The sequence below is a fragment of the Sodiomyces alkalinus genome (genome assembly GCF_003711515.1).
Source record: "Sodiomyces alkalinus F11 unplaced genomic scaffold SODALscaffold_2, whole genome shotgun sequence".
NCBI lineage: Eukaryota > Fungi > Ascomycota > Sordariomycetes > Glomerellales > Plectosphaerellaceae > Sodiomyces > Sodiomyces alkalinus.
Genome location: NW_021167080.1, coordinates 5,376,251 through 5,391,577, shown reverse-complemented (window position 1 = coordinate 5,391,577; position 15,327 = coordinate 5,376,251). Strand labels below are relative to the sequence as shown.

Below are 15,327 nucleotides of genomic sequence, written 5' to 3'. Positions count from 1 at the left end.
GGGGGATGGCTGAAGCAAGCTGTCGGGACTGAATCAGCCATAAACATGGCGCCAGCCTTGCCATCTCGAGATACGAGAGTCGACAAATTCTGGCTGTTTACTGGGTAGCTAGAGTAGACAAGTGTGTGAGCGTTGGGACGGAACAGGTCTACAATGCAACTTCGCATGCCGTCTAGCAAGATCAACCAATCTCGCTCGTGATATTGGCATGCTAATGGCATGGGGCCTGGAGGTTGTGATGATGAAGTCGCCGATAAGAGCATGGTAAGGGTATGGTAAGGGCATGGCAAGTGTGTGGAGAATGTTCCCCATGATCGTGAGCTTCGTGGTTGATCGACACTTCAACGATGATGCAACATAGACGGGCAAGCATGGTTGGGTAGAAGGGGTGGGGGCAGACAAAGTAAGAGATGTTTTCCATCAAGCTTCCATACAGCTGAGGTGCTGCAGCGGTGAACCAATCTATGGGTTGGGTAGATGTGCAGAAGAACCCAAAGAGGCAAGCGTTCTCTTCCCCTCTGGACGGATAGTTACGCTGTCGGTCTTTGGACGATGTGTCTGGTTGGGTTGATCACGGACACCCACGCTATGAAGCCTGTGGCAGCATGATCTGCTCGATGGGAACGGTTCTGCGGTGGAACTAGCTGGCCGATGTCCGCTTAGGGTGTAACGACGGCCGAGTTGGTTTGCTCGGGATATCCGGAGATTATGGTGGTCTTGAACTTGATGCTCCGCGTGTCGACGGCCGCAGAGAAGCACTCTCTCGGATCACCCTTGTTCAAGACCCCGCCGCCTTTTTTCCCCCCTTCGTTCTTGATTGACCATGCCATTCGTGTGGTAACCTACCGCACGATTGGTGACTGTTTCGAGGGCCTGATGGAGAGAGCGAGAGGGAGAGAGAGTGAGGCAGAGTGATGCAGAGTGAGGCAGAGTGAGGCAGAGTGAGGCAGAGTGAGGCAGAGTGAGGCAGAGTGAGGCAGAGATGTGGAGATGGTGGCTTCAGCCATGTGAGATCATCAAACCAGACATCTGGGAAGCCCAGATAGAGGCTGTCAGGGACAAGCTCCATAAGCTCAGGGGGTGGCGATTCTGCTTCTATTCTCGGGATGAGGTTGTTGCCGTTCCTGTCCAAGCTTGCGTTCCCGCTGTGGGGACCCATGTCATCTCTCATCCAGATCTCCTCCAGGGCACAGAGGAGGTAGGAGCTCCTCCGAAGAGAAGAGGACAAGATCGGGGGCAGAATCGGACGTGACTGGAAACGGCCTGCCACCTTCCGTACTTAGTGAGACACCTACCTGCCATTAGAGTATATAACTGGCGAAAGGGGAAAGGGGGGAAAAGGGGGGAAAGGAAAAGAAAATATGGTCGAGTGGCTTGACAACGCCAGCCTCTGGTCTTTGGGCTTCTCGTGTGATGTAGGTGGTCCGATTTCGACAGGATGCTTAGGTAATGCGTCTACGGGCCCACTCATAAAAGTACAAAGTCGAGAAGCTCTGGCTGGTTAATGATGGTCTGTGCACTAGCTGTTCCGCTTGAAGACGGCTGTCTGACGGAGGGCCAAGCAATCAGGGCCCACTGCGTCGGCATGGCGACAAGGATCCGGGATTCTGAATGTACCTAGGTACTTATACAATGCCACTTTTTTCAGGTGTTGCTGCTAAGTTTAGGCGAGTCCCTGAGCTTCGAAAGGCTCTGATTGGACGAAGCTTAAGTTCATGTTGTGCCTACCTTACCTAGGTATGTACAACGTACGAATAATTCGTATAACGGACACACAAATTTCTTTGTAGATACCGGTAGAAGGTCGCCGTTTTGACATCGAATGGTTGTATGTAATTAGGTACTCCCGTAGAACGGTATACCGCGTACATAGGGCGATTGTTGCGAGCGGAAGCTTCACTCGTCGGTCGTGTACTGAATGACATAGACAAGGCAAATACATTTTTGACCACTGTATCCGCGCCGCTTGGCGTCAACTTCAAAACCTAGTATAGCCACGTGTGAGTATGTCTGTATAAGGCCTAGCAACGAGACTACTCGACCAAGTAGGAAAACAGGCGGTTGGCAGATCAATGAGCGTGGCCCGAAGACCAACAACAACCATAAAAAAGAACGAAAATAAGGAAAATAAGAAGAAGAAAACAAAAAGAAACATTGCTCCATCGGCCATCGGGTACACCGAACTTCGTGTAGTCAAACAACAGGGTTGAACAATAGGCATTTCGCGTGGTGGACGTCAATGGCAAGATATGTCCTAAGATCAAGGTATCGCAGAATAGGGCATAGGGGCGCTTTTATTCGACAGCCGAGAGTGAAAGCAGGCGTAGACAGAAACCGAGACTCCCGGGAATTTCTTCGCGTCGAAGCTAGCAAGCCAAGACCAAGAAAGGTTATTGTTCTGACCTGGCACACGTGGGCAATATTTTGATTAGATGCCCTGATCTTGAGGTTCTGTTCTTATCCCGTCCAAACTGCAAACAACGTACCTTTTACGTACCTAAAATACCTTCCTACCTCGGACTTTTTGGATGGACGAGACGCTATGACCACTTCACACTCACCCTTCAAAAGTACCAGCAGACTACCTACGTTGTACCTTAATAAATTAAGGTACTTCCGTCCCTGACAGGGGTGCTACGTGAGGTAAGGTACCTACCTATAGGTAGCTGGAAATCAGCCGGCTTTAATTGGCTTCCGAACCTACACAAAGGAAAAGAGAAAGGCTTTCTTTTAAGATTTAGAGAGAGCTAAAGGAAGTTCGTCTATAAGACCGACATGGTAAAGATCTTCCCAGGGACGCGACATACCTACGAAGTACGTTGTACACGTATGTATATCAGACAACTGGTGTAGGGAAGATCCGGCTGCGCCGTAATTATGTGTCTCGCGAGATCTACAGGGACCGGACCAATGAGGAGTCCGAAGATGCCAAGATGCTCTTCCACGAGGAACGTTGTAGGATTCGTGCGCTAATCTATTTTAGTACTAGCCCGAACAAGCATACGTTGAGACGTTCAGTTCACTCTCCTCGCTGAGGTAAGACTCAAGAACTAATTATTTGGATGAGAATCGTGAAGCGACCCAACCTACTGTGCCATTATGATTTCGAAAAGGAGTTCAACTTCTCGATCCCACCGTCTCGTGATGCCAAGCTACTGCGAAGTTTGATTGCCCAGAGACGTCTTCCTCTATGAACCTCTGTGAACCTTGCTATGGCAAAGGACGGCGAGGAGGTCGAACGAAGAGGCGGAGTCTGTCGCGACAATCAGATGCTGAAAAGCCCTGTCAACGCAAACGCAATTGATCCTCGCATCATGACTTACTTAATAGGGCAGTGAAATCCTCGACTGCGGCGAAAGGTAAACGAAGGATGAACCTAAGATTGCGGGGATGTTTAGCCACGTTTTTGGCCCTTTGCCTCTCCAGTAACTGCAGCAGTTTGTCGGACGGTGTACGCGCAAGGTGAGCCCCCAGGGACCCCAGCCCAAGATCGCCAAGGTCCGTGTGCGCTCCCGCCCACGGTTCCGTAGGAGAACGGAAACGGAGAGAGACTGGAGCTTCGCGTCAAACTAGCCCTTCTAGCTGTTCAGCGACGGGATGATAAAAGCAGACCATGATCGCAACCGAGAAGCTTGAAGAAAAACCTCTACCATTATCACACACACACACTTCTCTCTCCCTCAACACAGCAATCATTAAACCTCCTCCCCCTCCCTCTCACCCGTCACCACTCTGTAATAAACTTTTACAACACTCAAGAGTGTGGCTTGGGGTTTGACGAATCCAATCCCCCCCCCCCCTTCCCCCGACCTTTCCTCTTCCTCCTTTTCGTTAGTCATCCTCACAAGAAAGCCGTCATCATGAACTCGCTCAAGCTCTCCGTACTTCTGCCTCTTCTCGCCGGCTCGGCTGAGGCGGCCGTGGCTCATCCCCTCGTGAGCCGTCAGGGCCACAGCCACGCCGCCAACCGCTGGGACATGCCTGTGGACTACACTCCCTTCGGCAACCTTGCTACCGTCGAGCTTGGTGTTCCCGGCCAGGAGGTCACCGTCTTCCTCGACTGGACCTGGGCCAACAACTTCATCCAGACCCCTCGCTGCTATGGCACGTGGGACCGCAGCCTCTGCATGTCGGACATGATGGCCGTCTACGACCCGCGCAACTCCAGCACGTTCGTCAACGTGACGGATGTGTACCCCCGCCAGCAGTGGTTCCCCAACCACTTCTTCTTCACCGAGCCGTCGACCATTGACCATGGCATCGACTCGGTGCAGATCGGCCCCGTCCGCTCGCCCGTCATCAACCAGTTCTCCGACACCATGTTCGACATGAGCCAGTTCTTCCTCCCCTTCACCGTCGTCTTCGGCATGTCGCCCACGCTGCCGGGCCAGGACGAGTCGTACGACGCCACGTTCTACCAGCAGTACAAGCAGGGTCTCTGGAAGCAGCCCTACGTCGGCTACGTCTGGTGCTACGACGAGGACAAGATCGGTGCCTGCGGCGGCAACGACGCCATCCAGTCCTGGGGCGGCTACCGCAAGGACCTCGTCAAGGGCCGGGTCTACTGGTACGACAACGTCGTGTTCCCCGACATCAACGACATCAGCTACGTCTACGACCCCCCCTTCCTGAACTACTGGGGCACCCCGCTCCAGGACCTCTGGATCGGCGACGAGCTCCAGCCCACGGTGGCCACCTCGGAGCGGTCCGGCAAGGGCGCCATCTTCAACCACGCCACCTTCGGCCGCGGCATCCCGCTGACGCAGAACGCCTACAACAAGCTCGTCCAGATCGTCGCCGGCGAGGAGCTCAACCTCGAGAACCCCACCGTCGTCAACAACGGCGAGCAGCAGCTCTACTCGGTCAGCTGCGAGAACATCGACTCGTACCCCACCGTCAAGTACCAGTTCGTCGGCCACCGCAAGGTCTGGGAGGTCCCGGCCAAGCACTACATCGACCAGCTCGAGGACGGCACCTGCGTCCTGAACGCTCGCGCCACTGCTGAGGGTGACCAGTTCCTTGGCTCCTTCGGTGATCAGTTCCTCAAGGACAAACAGATCGTCTTTGTAAGCTCTCCTCCTTTCCCTCTCTCTGTCTCTCTCTCTCTCTCTCTCCCTCCCCCCCCCCTCCTCCCTCTTCGCTGCCGGCTTCCGTAGCAGATGCTAACACTTCCTCTCAGGACTTTGCCAAGCTCAAGATCGGTCTTGCTGAGATCAAGTGGCCCCAGTGCTAAGCACTAGGCGACTATCGACAGACATGAGCCGTCTTTTCACCTGAAAGAACTTTTTCTCTCCCTTTTTTTCGGTTTTATTTTATTCCACCATGGACGATGAGCGTGCCCCCGCCGGAGTTCCTTCCCGACTTAGATATGGGGCAAGGGCTCTCGGGGATGCATGGGCACGCAGCGGGCGTAAAGCGAAACAGTACATATGATAGATCGGTCGGTTTCTTTCCTCTTTGTCGCATCTTTCCGGGGAGCTTTTAGACTATTGGGGTCAAGCATTTTGCGCGGAACATCAGCATAGAAGAGAAGAGTAGCATCATGAGCTAGCGAGTTCTGTGTAATATTACCACGTTTTTGTTCAAAAACTTGGAGATTCTGAATCGTAGAACCGTCGTTTTTTTCCTTTCGCCTTTATCTTTTGGTCTTCCGTTGGCTCGCGGCGAGCAGGGAGGGAGAAAAAAGGGTTGTCTCTTGGTTAGCGGTTGTTCCCTTGGCGAAACTCGGATGTTCCCGTATCAGGTCCTTGGCGCAGTAAAATCCATTTCCGGGGCTTTGCTAAGGTACAACGTACTGTACAGTACACTATCGTGGTACGCAAAGCCCCTTTGAGGTGAATGCCAGCAAGCGAAGCCAGCGGCAATTCTTCCATGTCTGGGGAGAGAACCGACATTCATTGCGACTGGGAGATTTACGCATACAGAGTACACGTGTAGAACTGCATCAGTCACCGAGTCTTACGTAAGGTATCCATCAAAACTGCTCGTGACATGATCCGTGCGCCGCTTCCTTCTCGGTATCGTCGAAATCGCAATGGCGTCAATTCTGTTCATTCTCTGACCATCCAAGTCGACTGTATCAGTTTCCTTTCCAATTACTTCTAACTTACGACGCAGAAAATCGGCGTGGTCATTTGTGATGAAGTGATCTGGTCGCTGACTTATCCTGCGCTTTGCTCTCCTTCCGTCCATTTGCGCCACAAAAAAAGAAAGAAGAAAAGAAGAAAAACAAGGCGTCGTCCAGCCCTCTCACGATCCGGCCTCTTTCGCTTTCCCTGGAGATTCCGTCGTAGGGAGCACTGCATCGAACACGGTCACCGACAAACTTTTTCGTGTAGAGATTCGGAAGAATGGCAACAGAGCATTATTATTGACCATGGGTTGACTGATCATTGCGGACAGCACCCGCTCCCCATTCCCAGCGGGACGCCGTTAGGTCTCACAACCTTTTGACGACACTGGCCATCGCGGTTAACGGGACCCTTTGCCTATAAGTCAATGGCCTCATATTCCGGCCGACGACTGATATCTGTCGAAGCTCTCCAGAGAGTCTGCCGATTTTATCCTGCAGACTGTCGAAAATGGCAAGGCTGGGTCATCCCTCATTCCCTCCTCCGGCTCGGTCGAAAGTCAACGGCTTCCTGCTCCTCAACGAACAATGCTGCTTCATCCTTTGTGACTGACCGCGCCCGGTTCGGATTCACCGCTGCCGGTTGTCAATTCCTTTCTCTCACTATACCCCATTATTTTTAGTGCGGTTGTGCTGTGTCGTGCCATTCATTCATCGGTTCCGTCGCTGAGCGGCTGGCGGGGACGCCCGTGTGCCCTTCATGCACCTCCGAAGGGGGACGGACCTGACGGCCACCGTCCGGAGCCCGCGACAGGCTTTGAGTAACCAGCCGCCCGGTGTACACCGAGAAGCGAACTTGATGATGTTCCAGTCAATACTTATTATTCCCTCTCCCATCAGTCAAGTTCGAGAGAATGTTTCCAAGTCGCTCTTGCCACTAAATGAACAACTGACGATTGTATTTATCTGCCTACAGGTTTAGACTTCTTTGCTTTCTCTGTTCATCTAGCCCAGCGAGCCCTTGTACTTTGTTCGTTTCTTATACGTCTCTATACCTTACCTAGCTTTCGAGCTACCAAGTTCGACTTCCTGCTTCCCCCCTAAATACTTCCGTCAAGTACACAGATACACAGTTCGCGATGGCAAGTTCACCAGTCGACACCCAGGTCCTCATCGTCGGTGGAGGTATCGGCGGCCTCACCCTCGCCGCTATTCTCCAGCGCCTCGACATTCCCTGCATCGTCCTGGAACGGTCCAGCACACACACTCCGGTAGGTGCCGGCATCTCGCTGGCCCCCAACGGTCTGCGCATGCTCGACCAGCTGGGCATCTACGAGAAGGTCCTGGCCGCGGGCCAGAAGCTTCGCAAAGTTCAGATCTGGCGCAACGACTCCCAATGGAACACCCTGGACTGGTCCCCCTGCGAAGCCAAGTTCGGCTACCCGGTCATGTCCATGGAGCGGCACCACTTCCAGCGCCTCCTGCACGAGGCCGCCGGCGGCGAGGAATTCGTCCAGTACGGCGCCAAGGTCGTCGACGTGATCGACAACCCCAGCGAGCCGGGCGTCAAGGTCATCCTCGACTCTGGCAAGGAGTACCGCGCCAACATGGTCGTCGGTGCTGATGGCATCCGCTCCGTCGTGCGCCGCTGTCTTGCCAGGGACGAGGGCATGAAGGAGGCCAACACGATCAAGTTCACCGGCCGCGTGCACATGAGCGGCATCACGGAGCCCCTCGCTAACCTCAACAGCGAGCACCTGGGCGTGGCCAACTGGATGCTCTACGATCACGCCACACTTACCACTTGGCCTTGTCATAACAACAGCCAGTGGTTTATTGGTGTTGCTGTAAGTTCTGGCTCATTCCCCCAATCCCCCCATCGCCGCCGTGTTGTGGTCAGATGGGCGTGCTTATCCCGGGGCGAGCAGAGGTCTAATTTAAGAGCAGAAATCCGAAGATGCGGTTGCTACCGATCGCTCGGTATGGGCCAAATGCACAGAAGATACCATCAACAAAGTCTATGGGGAAGGATTCCATCCCTTCGCCGAGAGCGGGAAAATGAGCGAGTGTAAGTACAGCCCTGCTCCTCCCCCAAGCCACACATTCCGGTTCCTCCTCTGGGAACAATTGGAACGCCGCGCTTACACACTGTCCAAACCCCCGGCAGTGGTCAACAAGAATCAACGCATCCTTGCGTCCAATGTCTTCCAGGAAACCGAGTTTCCTTCCATGTCACGTGGCAGAGTTTGCCTGATGGGTGATGGTAAGAAGAGCACCTTTTAGCCCCCTCCCTCTCTCCCCTTGTACCTGTTCAACAAGAGACTGACAGTCTGCAACAGCTGCGCACTCCATGTCCTCAGCCTTGTAAGTCACGTTCCCCCATCGTCTCGTTTTTATTGGTAAAGCCGTTGGAGACCGGAGGTCGGTCCAGTTGCTTGTGCCGACCCTGGCTCCCTCTTCCACCCCCGAACTCCGGACCCCGCCGGAAGCCGTGCTGTCCACACAGCCACACTTTTCTTCTACCTTGTCGGCGTTTTGCTAATGGAGACTCTGCGATTTTAGCGGCCAGGGAGGAAACATGGCGTAAGTCTACCCCGAGATGGCAATAACCCTACCATTGTGACAGGACCTTTTTTTTTTCTTCTTTTTTTCTTCTCTTTGCCTTTTCCTTTAACTAACAACAAATGCAGGATCGAAGATGCCGCGGTGCTCGCCAATCTGATCCAGGCGAACCGCGATTCGCTAGACAATGCCGCTCCCTTCCTGACCGAGTACAGCGATATGCGCTGCAAGCGAGCTCAGGACGTGGTCAAGTTCAGCTTCCGCTTCATTCTCCTGCACGGCGCCATCTTGCCCTACGGCATTGGCAAGCTGCTCCGCTGGCTCGTGTATGCGTTCCTGCCCGCTTCGACCTGGCTCTGGTACCTCCAGTGGTTGTATGGCTATCAGCCCACCGTCGATGCTCTGGGCACTCCCACCAAGGCCTCGAAGTGAGAATGAAGAAACAAAAAAAATAGAAAAAGAAAAAGGAAAAGGAAAGGAAAGTGGTGGTTTGCGTCCACGACCACGACGACATCGACGGTAATGATGATGATGATGAGCATCAGACGCGGCGGTCCATGACTTCACTCCTCTGACCGGGCCATTAGCATACCGCCTGCCGGTGGCTCCGAGAGACAAACCTCATCCTTCCGGATACGTATACTAGACTTGTTAGGTCATCTCCTTTGTTCCGGTTGTTCGTGCGGGATTCCTGATTACAAGCTGCCTCGTGCCAGTCAGGCACGAAGAATACGATCGGACTAGCAAGTGAAAGACGGAGTGGAGGGCGAGCTAGTCGCCGATCTGCCACGGGCAAATGGCTAACAAGGTGGTCGGTCTCTTGGCTGTTCCTGGAGGAAGCGGGGTGGAGGAGATCGCGTGGGTGCTATTTCAAGAACAAATTAAGTTGACAGGGGTGCTATAGAGGTTAAGAGTACAGCGGAGCGGGTATCTTAGACGAAGATCATCGACATCCGTGCCCGGCAAGGCTATGGAATGTCAATGATCATCGGTATGTAATCATTGATTTGGAGAAGAGCGGGGGCGTGAGCGGGGGGAGCCTTTTTTTTGTTCTTTTTTTTTTGGTTCTACATTAGGGTGTTTTTGTTGCTTTCTTACATTAGCCTTGGGATTTGGTTTCAATACACGTGGGATCTATTTTTTCCCCTCTGATATCACATGCAATGTCATCCTGGTCAGTGTCGAAAGTTGAATTGCACAAGGAATGCACCGGGATGCGACGTTGTGATACGTGGACCACGGAGAAGGGGGCTTGGGTAATAGGGGGAGACTTGGCTTGACCTGTATTATGGCTCTTACTGGTTATTTTCCGTTTACGAAGTGATTTTTGGCGTTTATGCAAGTTGTCTTGATCTGGACAGTGCAATGGCTGTGCTTTTTTATCGACTTACTACTTGTGTCCATCGGATGAATAGTATACGAGGAATGCGAAGTGCCTATACCGTGAGCAGATGCCTCGTGAAAGATCAATGTTATGAAGTAGAATGATGATGACCCTTGCGTTTTGCAACTCATCAATGGGTTGACTTCTATGCCACCTAGGTAGACCGTAGGACTACTGGTGCTTGAAATGACCGCACATACCTACACAACGACAACAGATGGACTGGAGGCCCACGCTACCCGACATATCTACAAGCATACACTGTCGAAGGTTCAGATGGTTCTACTCGAAGCTGGTCCTTGCAGTTGATGTCCTTGATGATTAGTGACATATGGTGTCCGAAACATTGCGGCTGTCCATCCGTGCAGGCGGGCAGTAATTAGCAACGTGGTGCCCAAAAATGGAACATTAGCAAGACCGGAAGGCGGAAGGCAGTCTGGGCATGTAACGGTAATCGAATCAGGCACAATAGGAGCTCGATCGTGGACTGGTTACTGGTGTGTGGTGTGTGCAAACTTGGGAAGTTCCAGGGGTAAACTTCTCCACTCCCACGAGATCATCCCAACCCATCCCACATGGGAAAGTAGTGAGACGCTAAATAGGTTGGATGATATGTACAACGTAGACCGAGAGAGGGGTAACTAGGACGAGGGTTGGACGAGGGTTGGGTTATGAAGGATGCGATGATGGAGGTGAGGGGAGGTGAACATAGTCCGCGTAAACCAGGCAAGCAACAGCAACCAAGCAGAGACATGTTCGGAAATTGGAAGATGATCTGCTCCTATGAAGGCACGCAGCTCGGTCTTGGTCGAGGGCCTTGCCGGGCTTATTCGAGGCCAGGTCAGGAAGCCCATTGGGCGTTGCGCGGTGTGATCACCTCATCATCCAGATCATCGGGACTTTCGAGGACCTGGGGCTTATCTTATCAATAGGATGGATCCCTTACCAAATATGCACGTATACGGACATTTGCAGATTACGTTGTATCCAAAAAAAGCTCAGACAGGCTGAGTCCCGGTCTCAGATGGGGAGGGTATCCTGGTAGCTGGACCTCGACCTGGCCCATCAGCTTCTCGATTGGGTCCTGCGCAGCCTGACTGGCGGGCATTGCGCCTGGGCAGCTCCGTTTGCTTACCCTTGGAGGTAGCTGATTATCACTCGGACTGCCGTCACAGGGCTGCCGAGTCCTCGAGGATTCAGAGTGTAAGCAAAGTGACGCATTAAAGACCGTCGAAGGAGGCTTGCTTGTCATGCCAACCAACGGTGGTGTGTACGAAGAGGGTATTCTGAGAAACTTACGTGGTGGGGGCCAGACGATTTATCGAGTAATTGCTGAGTGGGAGTGCGCAGCAGAAGCAGTACGGTAAGAAGGAATCAATTATTACGTATCTTGTTCCATACCGTACCTCGAGTCAACGGACAGACAGACGGACGAAACGTAAGGTACCTAAGTAGGGTACCTTACCTTGATTAGCTACGTAAGGGCAGACGGTGGACGAGTTGGGCGAGAAAGCCAAGGTAAAACGAGGCAGGTACCAGTAAGACTCGAGCCTGGATCGGGTCAACTAAGGGACCAAGGTTACATCAAGTGGAAAAAAACGCAGACCCAGACTTGTGAAGACATCACCACAGGATCGCGAGGTGTGAGGCGTGAGTTGCTCAGTAAAACGTACGGAGCAGGTAGGAAGGAGTAGGCAATCTAAGGCGGAGCAGGTAAAAGGCGAGGTAGGTAGCTGACGTGGGCGGAGGGTTGTGGCTCCCGTCTCCCCGTAATAATCCTCACTGCTCGAAAGTACCTTCTCTGTTCTTAGAACGCTGCCCCACTCTGAAGCTAGCGGGGGATGCAGAGAATCATGAGAGAGATACGTACCTACTCGTATGTACCGTTGTACCCCACCTTACCTCTGGCCGTTGCAGGGACTAACTAAGGTAGCTTACATACAAGGTACAGTACATGCACGCCTTTGAGATTCACGCCCCTGGTGCGTATTTCATTTTTGGAACACTGACAACAGGGTTGTTTATAGGAGCACCCCACCTCCATCTTCAGGACATCTTCACCCCATCACGCCCCTCCTACCGACCTCCTTCACCCCACCCCCCTTCATTTTCTTCGAAGTGCCTAACCCCGGTCACAGTGCTCTGCCCTCTCACATTTTCCCAAGGTACCTCACCTACCTTACCTCGACAGCTTTCAAGTATAAGGGATCATGGACTGCCGCCATTGGGAACTCGACGCACTCGCTCACTCTTTCACTACTGAGCTTTCAAATAAATAAAAAAGCCAAGATCAGGAACAGAAGATTCAAGTCTGCAACATACTCCTCTTTTTATTCATCAGAATATATACTCATCTCTGTTTCCTACCGCCCCAACTACTACTCGCCTGAACTGGGCGTTCGTACACGTATGACAGCCGCCCGCCAACTCACAACCAGACAGCAGATCGTGGACTCATTTTTCATCTCTTGAGTCTACGAACTGAAACCGTCCGTCTTCGTCACTCGGTCCTCCCTCCCTCCCCCCTCCCCCTTCACACATACCCTACCATGTCTCTTGCCTCCAGGCACCCGCTCCGCAAGAGCTGCAGCTTCTGCCGGGCTCGCAAGATCAAGTGCAGCAACGGCACTATCTGCGAAGCCTGCAAGAAGCAGAACGTGGACTGCGTTTACGACTGGGACTCGAGGCCCACCAAGGCACGCACCCTCTCCCAAGAAAGCCCCAGACCCGACAATGGCCTTCCGGGTTTCGCCACTCCGCAAAGGCAGCGCTCCTCAACCGGCGGTTCCCCCAGCTCAACACCGCCCGGCGTTATCCTCGAGGAGCCCGATCACCTCGACAGCGCCTCGGGCCTCATGCCCCCGGAGAATGCCGAGACCGTCGCTAGCCTCCTCGTCCAGATGTGGAACGAGAACTTCACAGAAGCCGGCCATGCAGGTATTAAGCAGAACCCGTGGCGGGAGAGGATAGCTACCTTCCACCAGACCGTTCAAGCCAACCTTCAGGACCGCTCCGACCACGTCGTACAGACCAAGTTCACCCTCACCAACGTCAAGTACACCGGCATCCTCAGCTTGCTCACCCAAGATCTCGTCGGTCTTGTGGTGGATAAGTTTGGTGGTCTGGGCTCTCTCTTCATGGACCAGGGCGGCGGTCGCTTCTTCCTCACCGGCCTCGCCAACGATACCACCCAGACCATGTTCGATCCCTCGAGGCCGGGGCCGAGCCCCCTTTCCGAGCTCGGCCAGCGCCAGATCACCCAGATGATCGACGTCTGGTACAGCGTCCATCCCTTGTCCTTCCTGGTCTCGAAGACCCTTCTTCTCCGCGAACTTCGTGACGGCACCCACGACGACGTTCTCCTGGCCGTCATCCTCGCCGACGCCTCCTTCTCCATCGGCGATGACGTCTCCATCGCACGTGGTCATGTTATGCTTCGCTGGGCCGCCGCCCAGCTCCAATCCCGTTCTTTCCCTACCCGCGCCGGCCAGTCCAACCCGGCCGGTGCCGCCCCTCTCGCCATTTCCACCGCCCAGGCCCTCATGCTCATGGGATGGAACGCTCTCTGCCAATACCACGTCCGCCGTGCGACTTGTTACATCGGCCTCGCGTCGAAGCTGGCTACCGAGCTGAAGGACCTCTATTCGTCCGGCGCCGTACCCATGGCCACCAGCCGCATCAACGGCATCGACGTCTTCGAAGTGGAGAAGGAGGTGGTCGCCTACCTCTACTGGACGACCTATACCTGCACCCTCTGGACCTTTATGCAGATCGGCAACAACTTCTCTGCCCTGCTCCCCACGAGCCTGACTTCCATCTTCCTCCCCGTCGACGAGACTAGCTCCGTTCTGATGCGCCTTGATGAGGTGTCGGACAATTTCTCCACCCTCCAGAGGCAAAAGGCCGTGATCAAGGAGATGTGGCCCCTTGCCCACATCGCCTCCATCACCGCCTATATCTATGCCCTCTACCCCCAAGAGTCTGACCCCAATGAACCTGTCAGCACAAACTTCTGGCAGGAGGCCCCTCTCCTTGCGCTGCAGCGCATCCAGCAGGGCAGCAGCCCCCAGGACATGTCATGCGTCTGCCGCGAGGTCTACCGCGTCCTCATGGAGAGCATTCACCTCCTGAACCGGCAGGTCCCGCATCAGCCCTCTCGCTCGCTGGTTCTTGCCGTCTATCATACCGTTGCTATTCACTTGTTGTTCCCGGCCGTCATCCCCGGCGCTCCGGCTCAGATGGAACCGGTGAATATCAATGCCGAGACTATTGAGCGGTTCATGATGTCGGCTTCGGAGCTCGTCAGCATCTTCGATGCGGCGTGCGAGCCGGGCCAGGATCCTCTCATCGTGACCTCCCAGGCACGCAACGCCTTCCCTGACATTTACAGCCTGGCTCTCGACTCGTGTGCGCGCGCCATGTCGTTCATCCACACGCAGAAGAAGGCCGGCGCCATCCTTATGGAGCCCCAGTTCCTCCAGATCTACGAGGACAAGCTGAGCCAGCTGGCCCACCGCCTGCACACCATGGCCAAGTCGGAGTACCTCAGCTCGGGCAGCTCTATCCGCATCGTCAAGAAGCAACTCAAGACGGTTGTCCGCGCCTTTGCGGGTTATCATCCCGGTGGCCTCAGCCAGTCCGCCAGTCTGTCCTCGTCTTCTTCTTCCACCAAGGCGTCACCTCGGCATGGCTCGCTCTCTCCCTCGCGCACGCCTGCCATGGGCGGATGCCGCGACATGGACAGCCTGAGCACGGCGACCACCACCGTGGTGGAGCCTTCGTCCTACATCAGCCCTTCGAATGCCATGCGGTCGTCGTCTGGCTGCAAACCTACAGACACCATGACCTCGTCCGACATGTCGACATCATACCATAACTTCAGCCCCATCATGGCTCGGAGGGATACCGGCGACAGCGTCAAGTCTGACTGGCGCGCCGCCGACGAGCTGTTCCAGCACGTCATGGACCACTCCGCCCTGGGAAGCGCTCCCGCATCGGGTGCGGAGCACATGACGCTGGCGGACCTGGTCGATGCCCAGGCGAACTGGATGCAGGGCAACCAGATGATGATGGACTTTGACATGACCGCATCGCACGTTCCCGCCCCTTGGGATTGGCCGCACACCGAAGTGCCCCACGAAGCTCCCATGGCCACCGCGGGAGGTGAACCGGATATGATGCACTACTACAAGAAATAAGCACCTTCCCAAACCATCATATCTTCTCCACATTCTACTCCTCAGCATTTCTCATTATCTACACCACTCACGACTATTATGCAATTTCCTCCTTACTTCACTTCGTTGCCCCT

General features: G+C 54.2%; 4 protein-coding genes across 4 annotated transcripts in view; 3 read left to right on the top strand and 1 right to left on the bottom strand.

Moving 5' to 3' along the window:
- Positions 1–33: 33 nt before the first annotated feature.
- Positions 34–1,587, bottom strand: SODALDRAFT_357523 (hypothetical protein; the record flags this gene model as incomplete). The annotated part of the gene is made up of 8 exons (XM_028614010.1): positions 34–100; positions 161–339; positions 401–518; positions 586–629; positions 672–762; positions 852–1,208; positions 1,380–1,405; positions 1,480–1,587. The coding sequence occupies 8 exons, from the start codon at positions 1,585–1,587 to the stop codon at positions 34–36; spliced, it is 990 nt and encodes a 329-aa protein (XP_028469278.1).
- Positions 1,588–3,799: 2,212 nt separating this feature from the next.
- SODALDRAFT_349447 (acid protease) lies at positions 3,800–5,461 on the top strand. Its single transcript, XM_028613422.1, has 2 exons — positions 3,800–5,066; positions 5,180–5,461. The coding sequence occupies exons 1-2, from the start codon at positions 3,861–3,863 to the stop codon at positions 5,231–5,233; spliced, it is 1,260 nt and encodes a 419-aa protein (XP_028469277.1). The 5' UTR covers positions 3,800–3,860; the 3' UTR covers positions 5,234–5,461.
- Positions 5,462–7,209: 1,748 nt separating this feature from the next.
- Positions 7,210–9,064, top strand: SODALDRAFT_322594 (FAD/NAD(P)-binding domain-containing protein; the record flags this gene model as incomplete). Its single annotated transcript, XM_028609735.1, has 6 exons — positions 7,210–7,917; positions 8,018–8,138; positions 8,238–8,333; positions 8,410–8,434; positions 8,633–8,653; positions 8,761–9,064. 6 exons carry the CDS (start codon positions 7,210–7,212, stop codon positions 9,062–9,064), a joined length of 1,275 nt encoding a protein of 424 aa, XP_028469276.1.
- A 3,211-nt stretch (positions 9,065–12,275) lies between these two features.
- The window catches only part of SODALDRAFT_331204 (hypothetical protein), a 3,066-nt gene continuing 14 nt past the window's right edge, over positions 12,276–15,327 (top strand). Inside the window, exon 1 of the mRNA XM_028611400.1 lies at positions 12,276–15,327. This exon is cut by the window's right edge and continues 14 nt beyond it. Coding sequence (XP_028469275.1) covers positions 12,566–15,214 — 2,649 coding nt within the window. The 5' untranslated portion in view covers positions 12,276–12,565 and the 3' untranslated portion in view covers positions 15,215–15,327.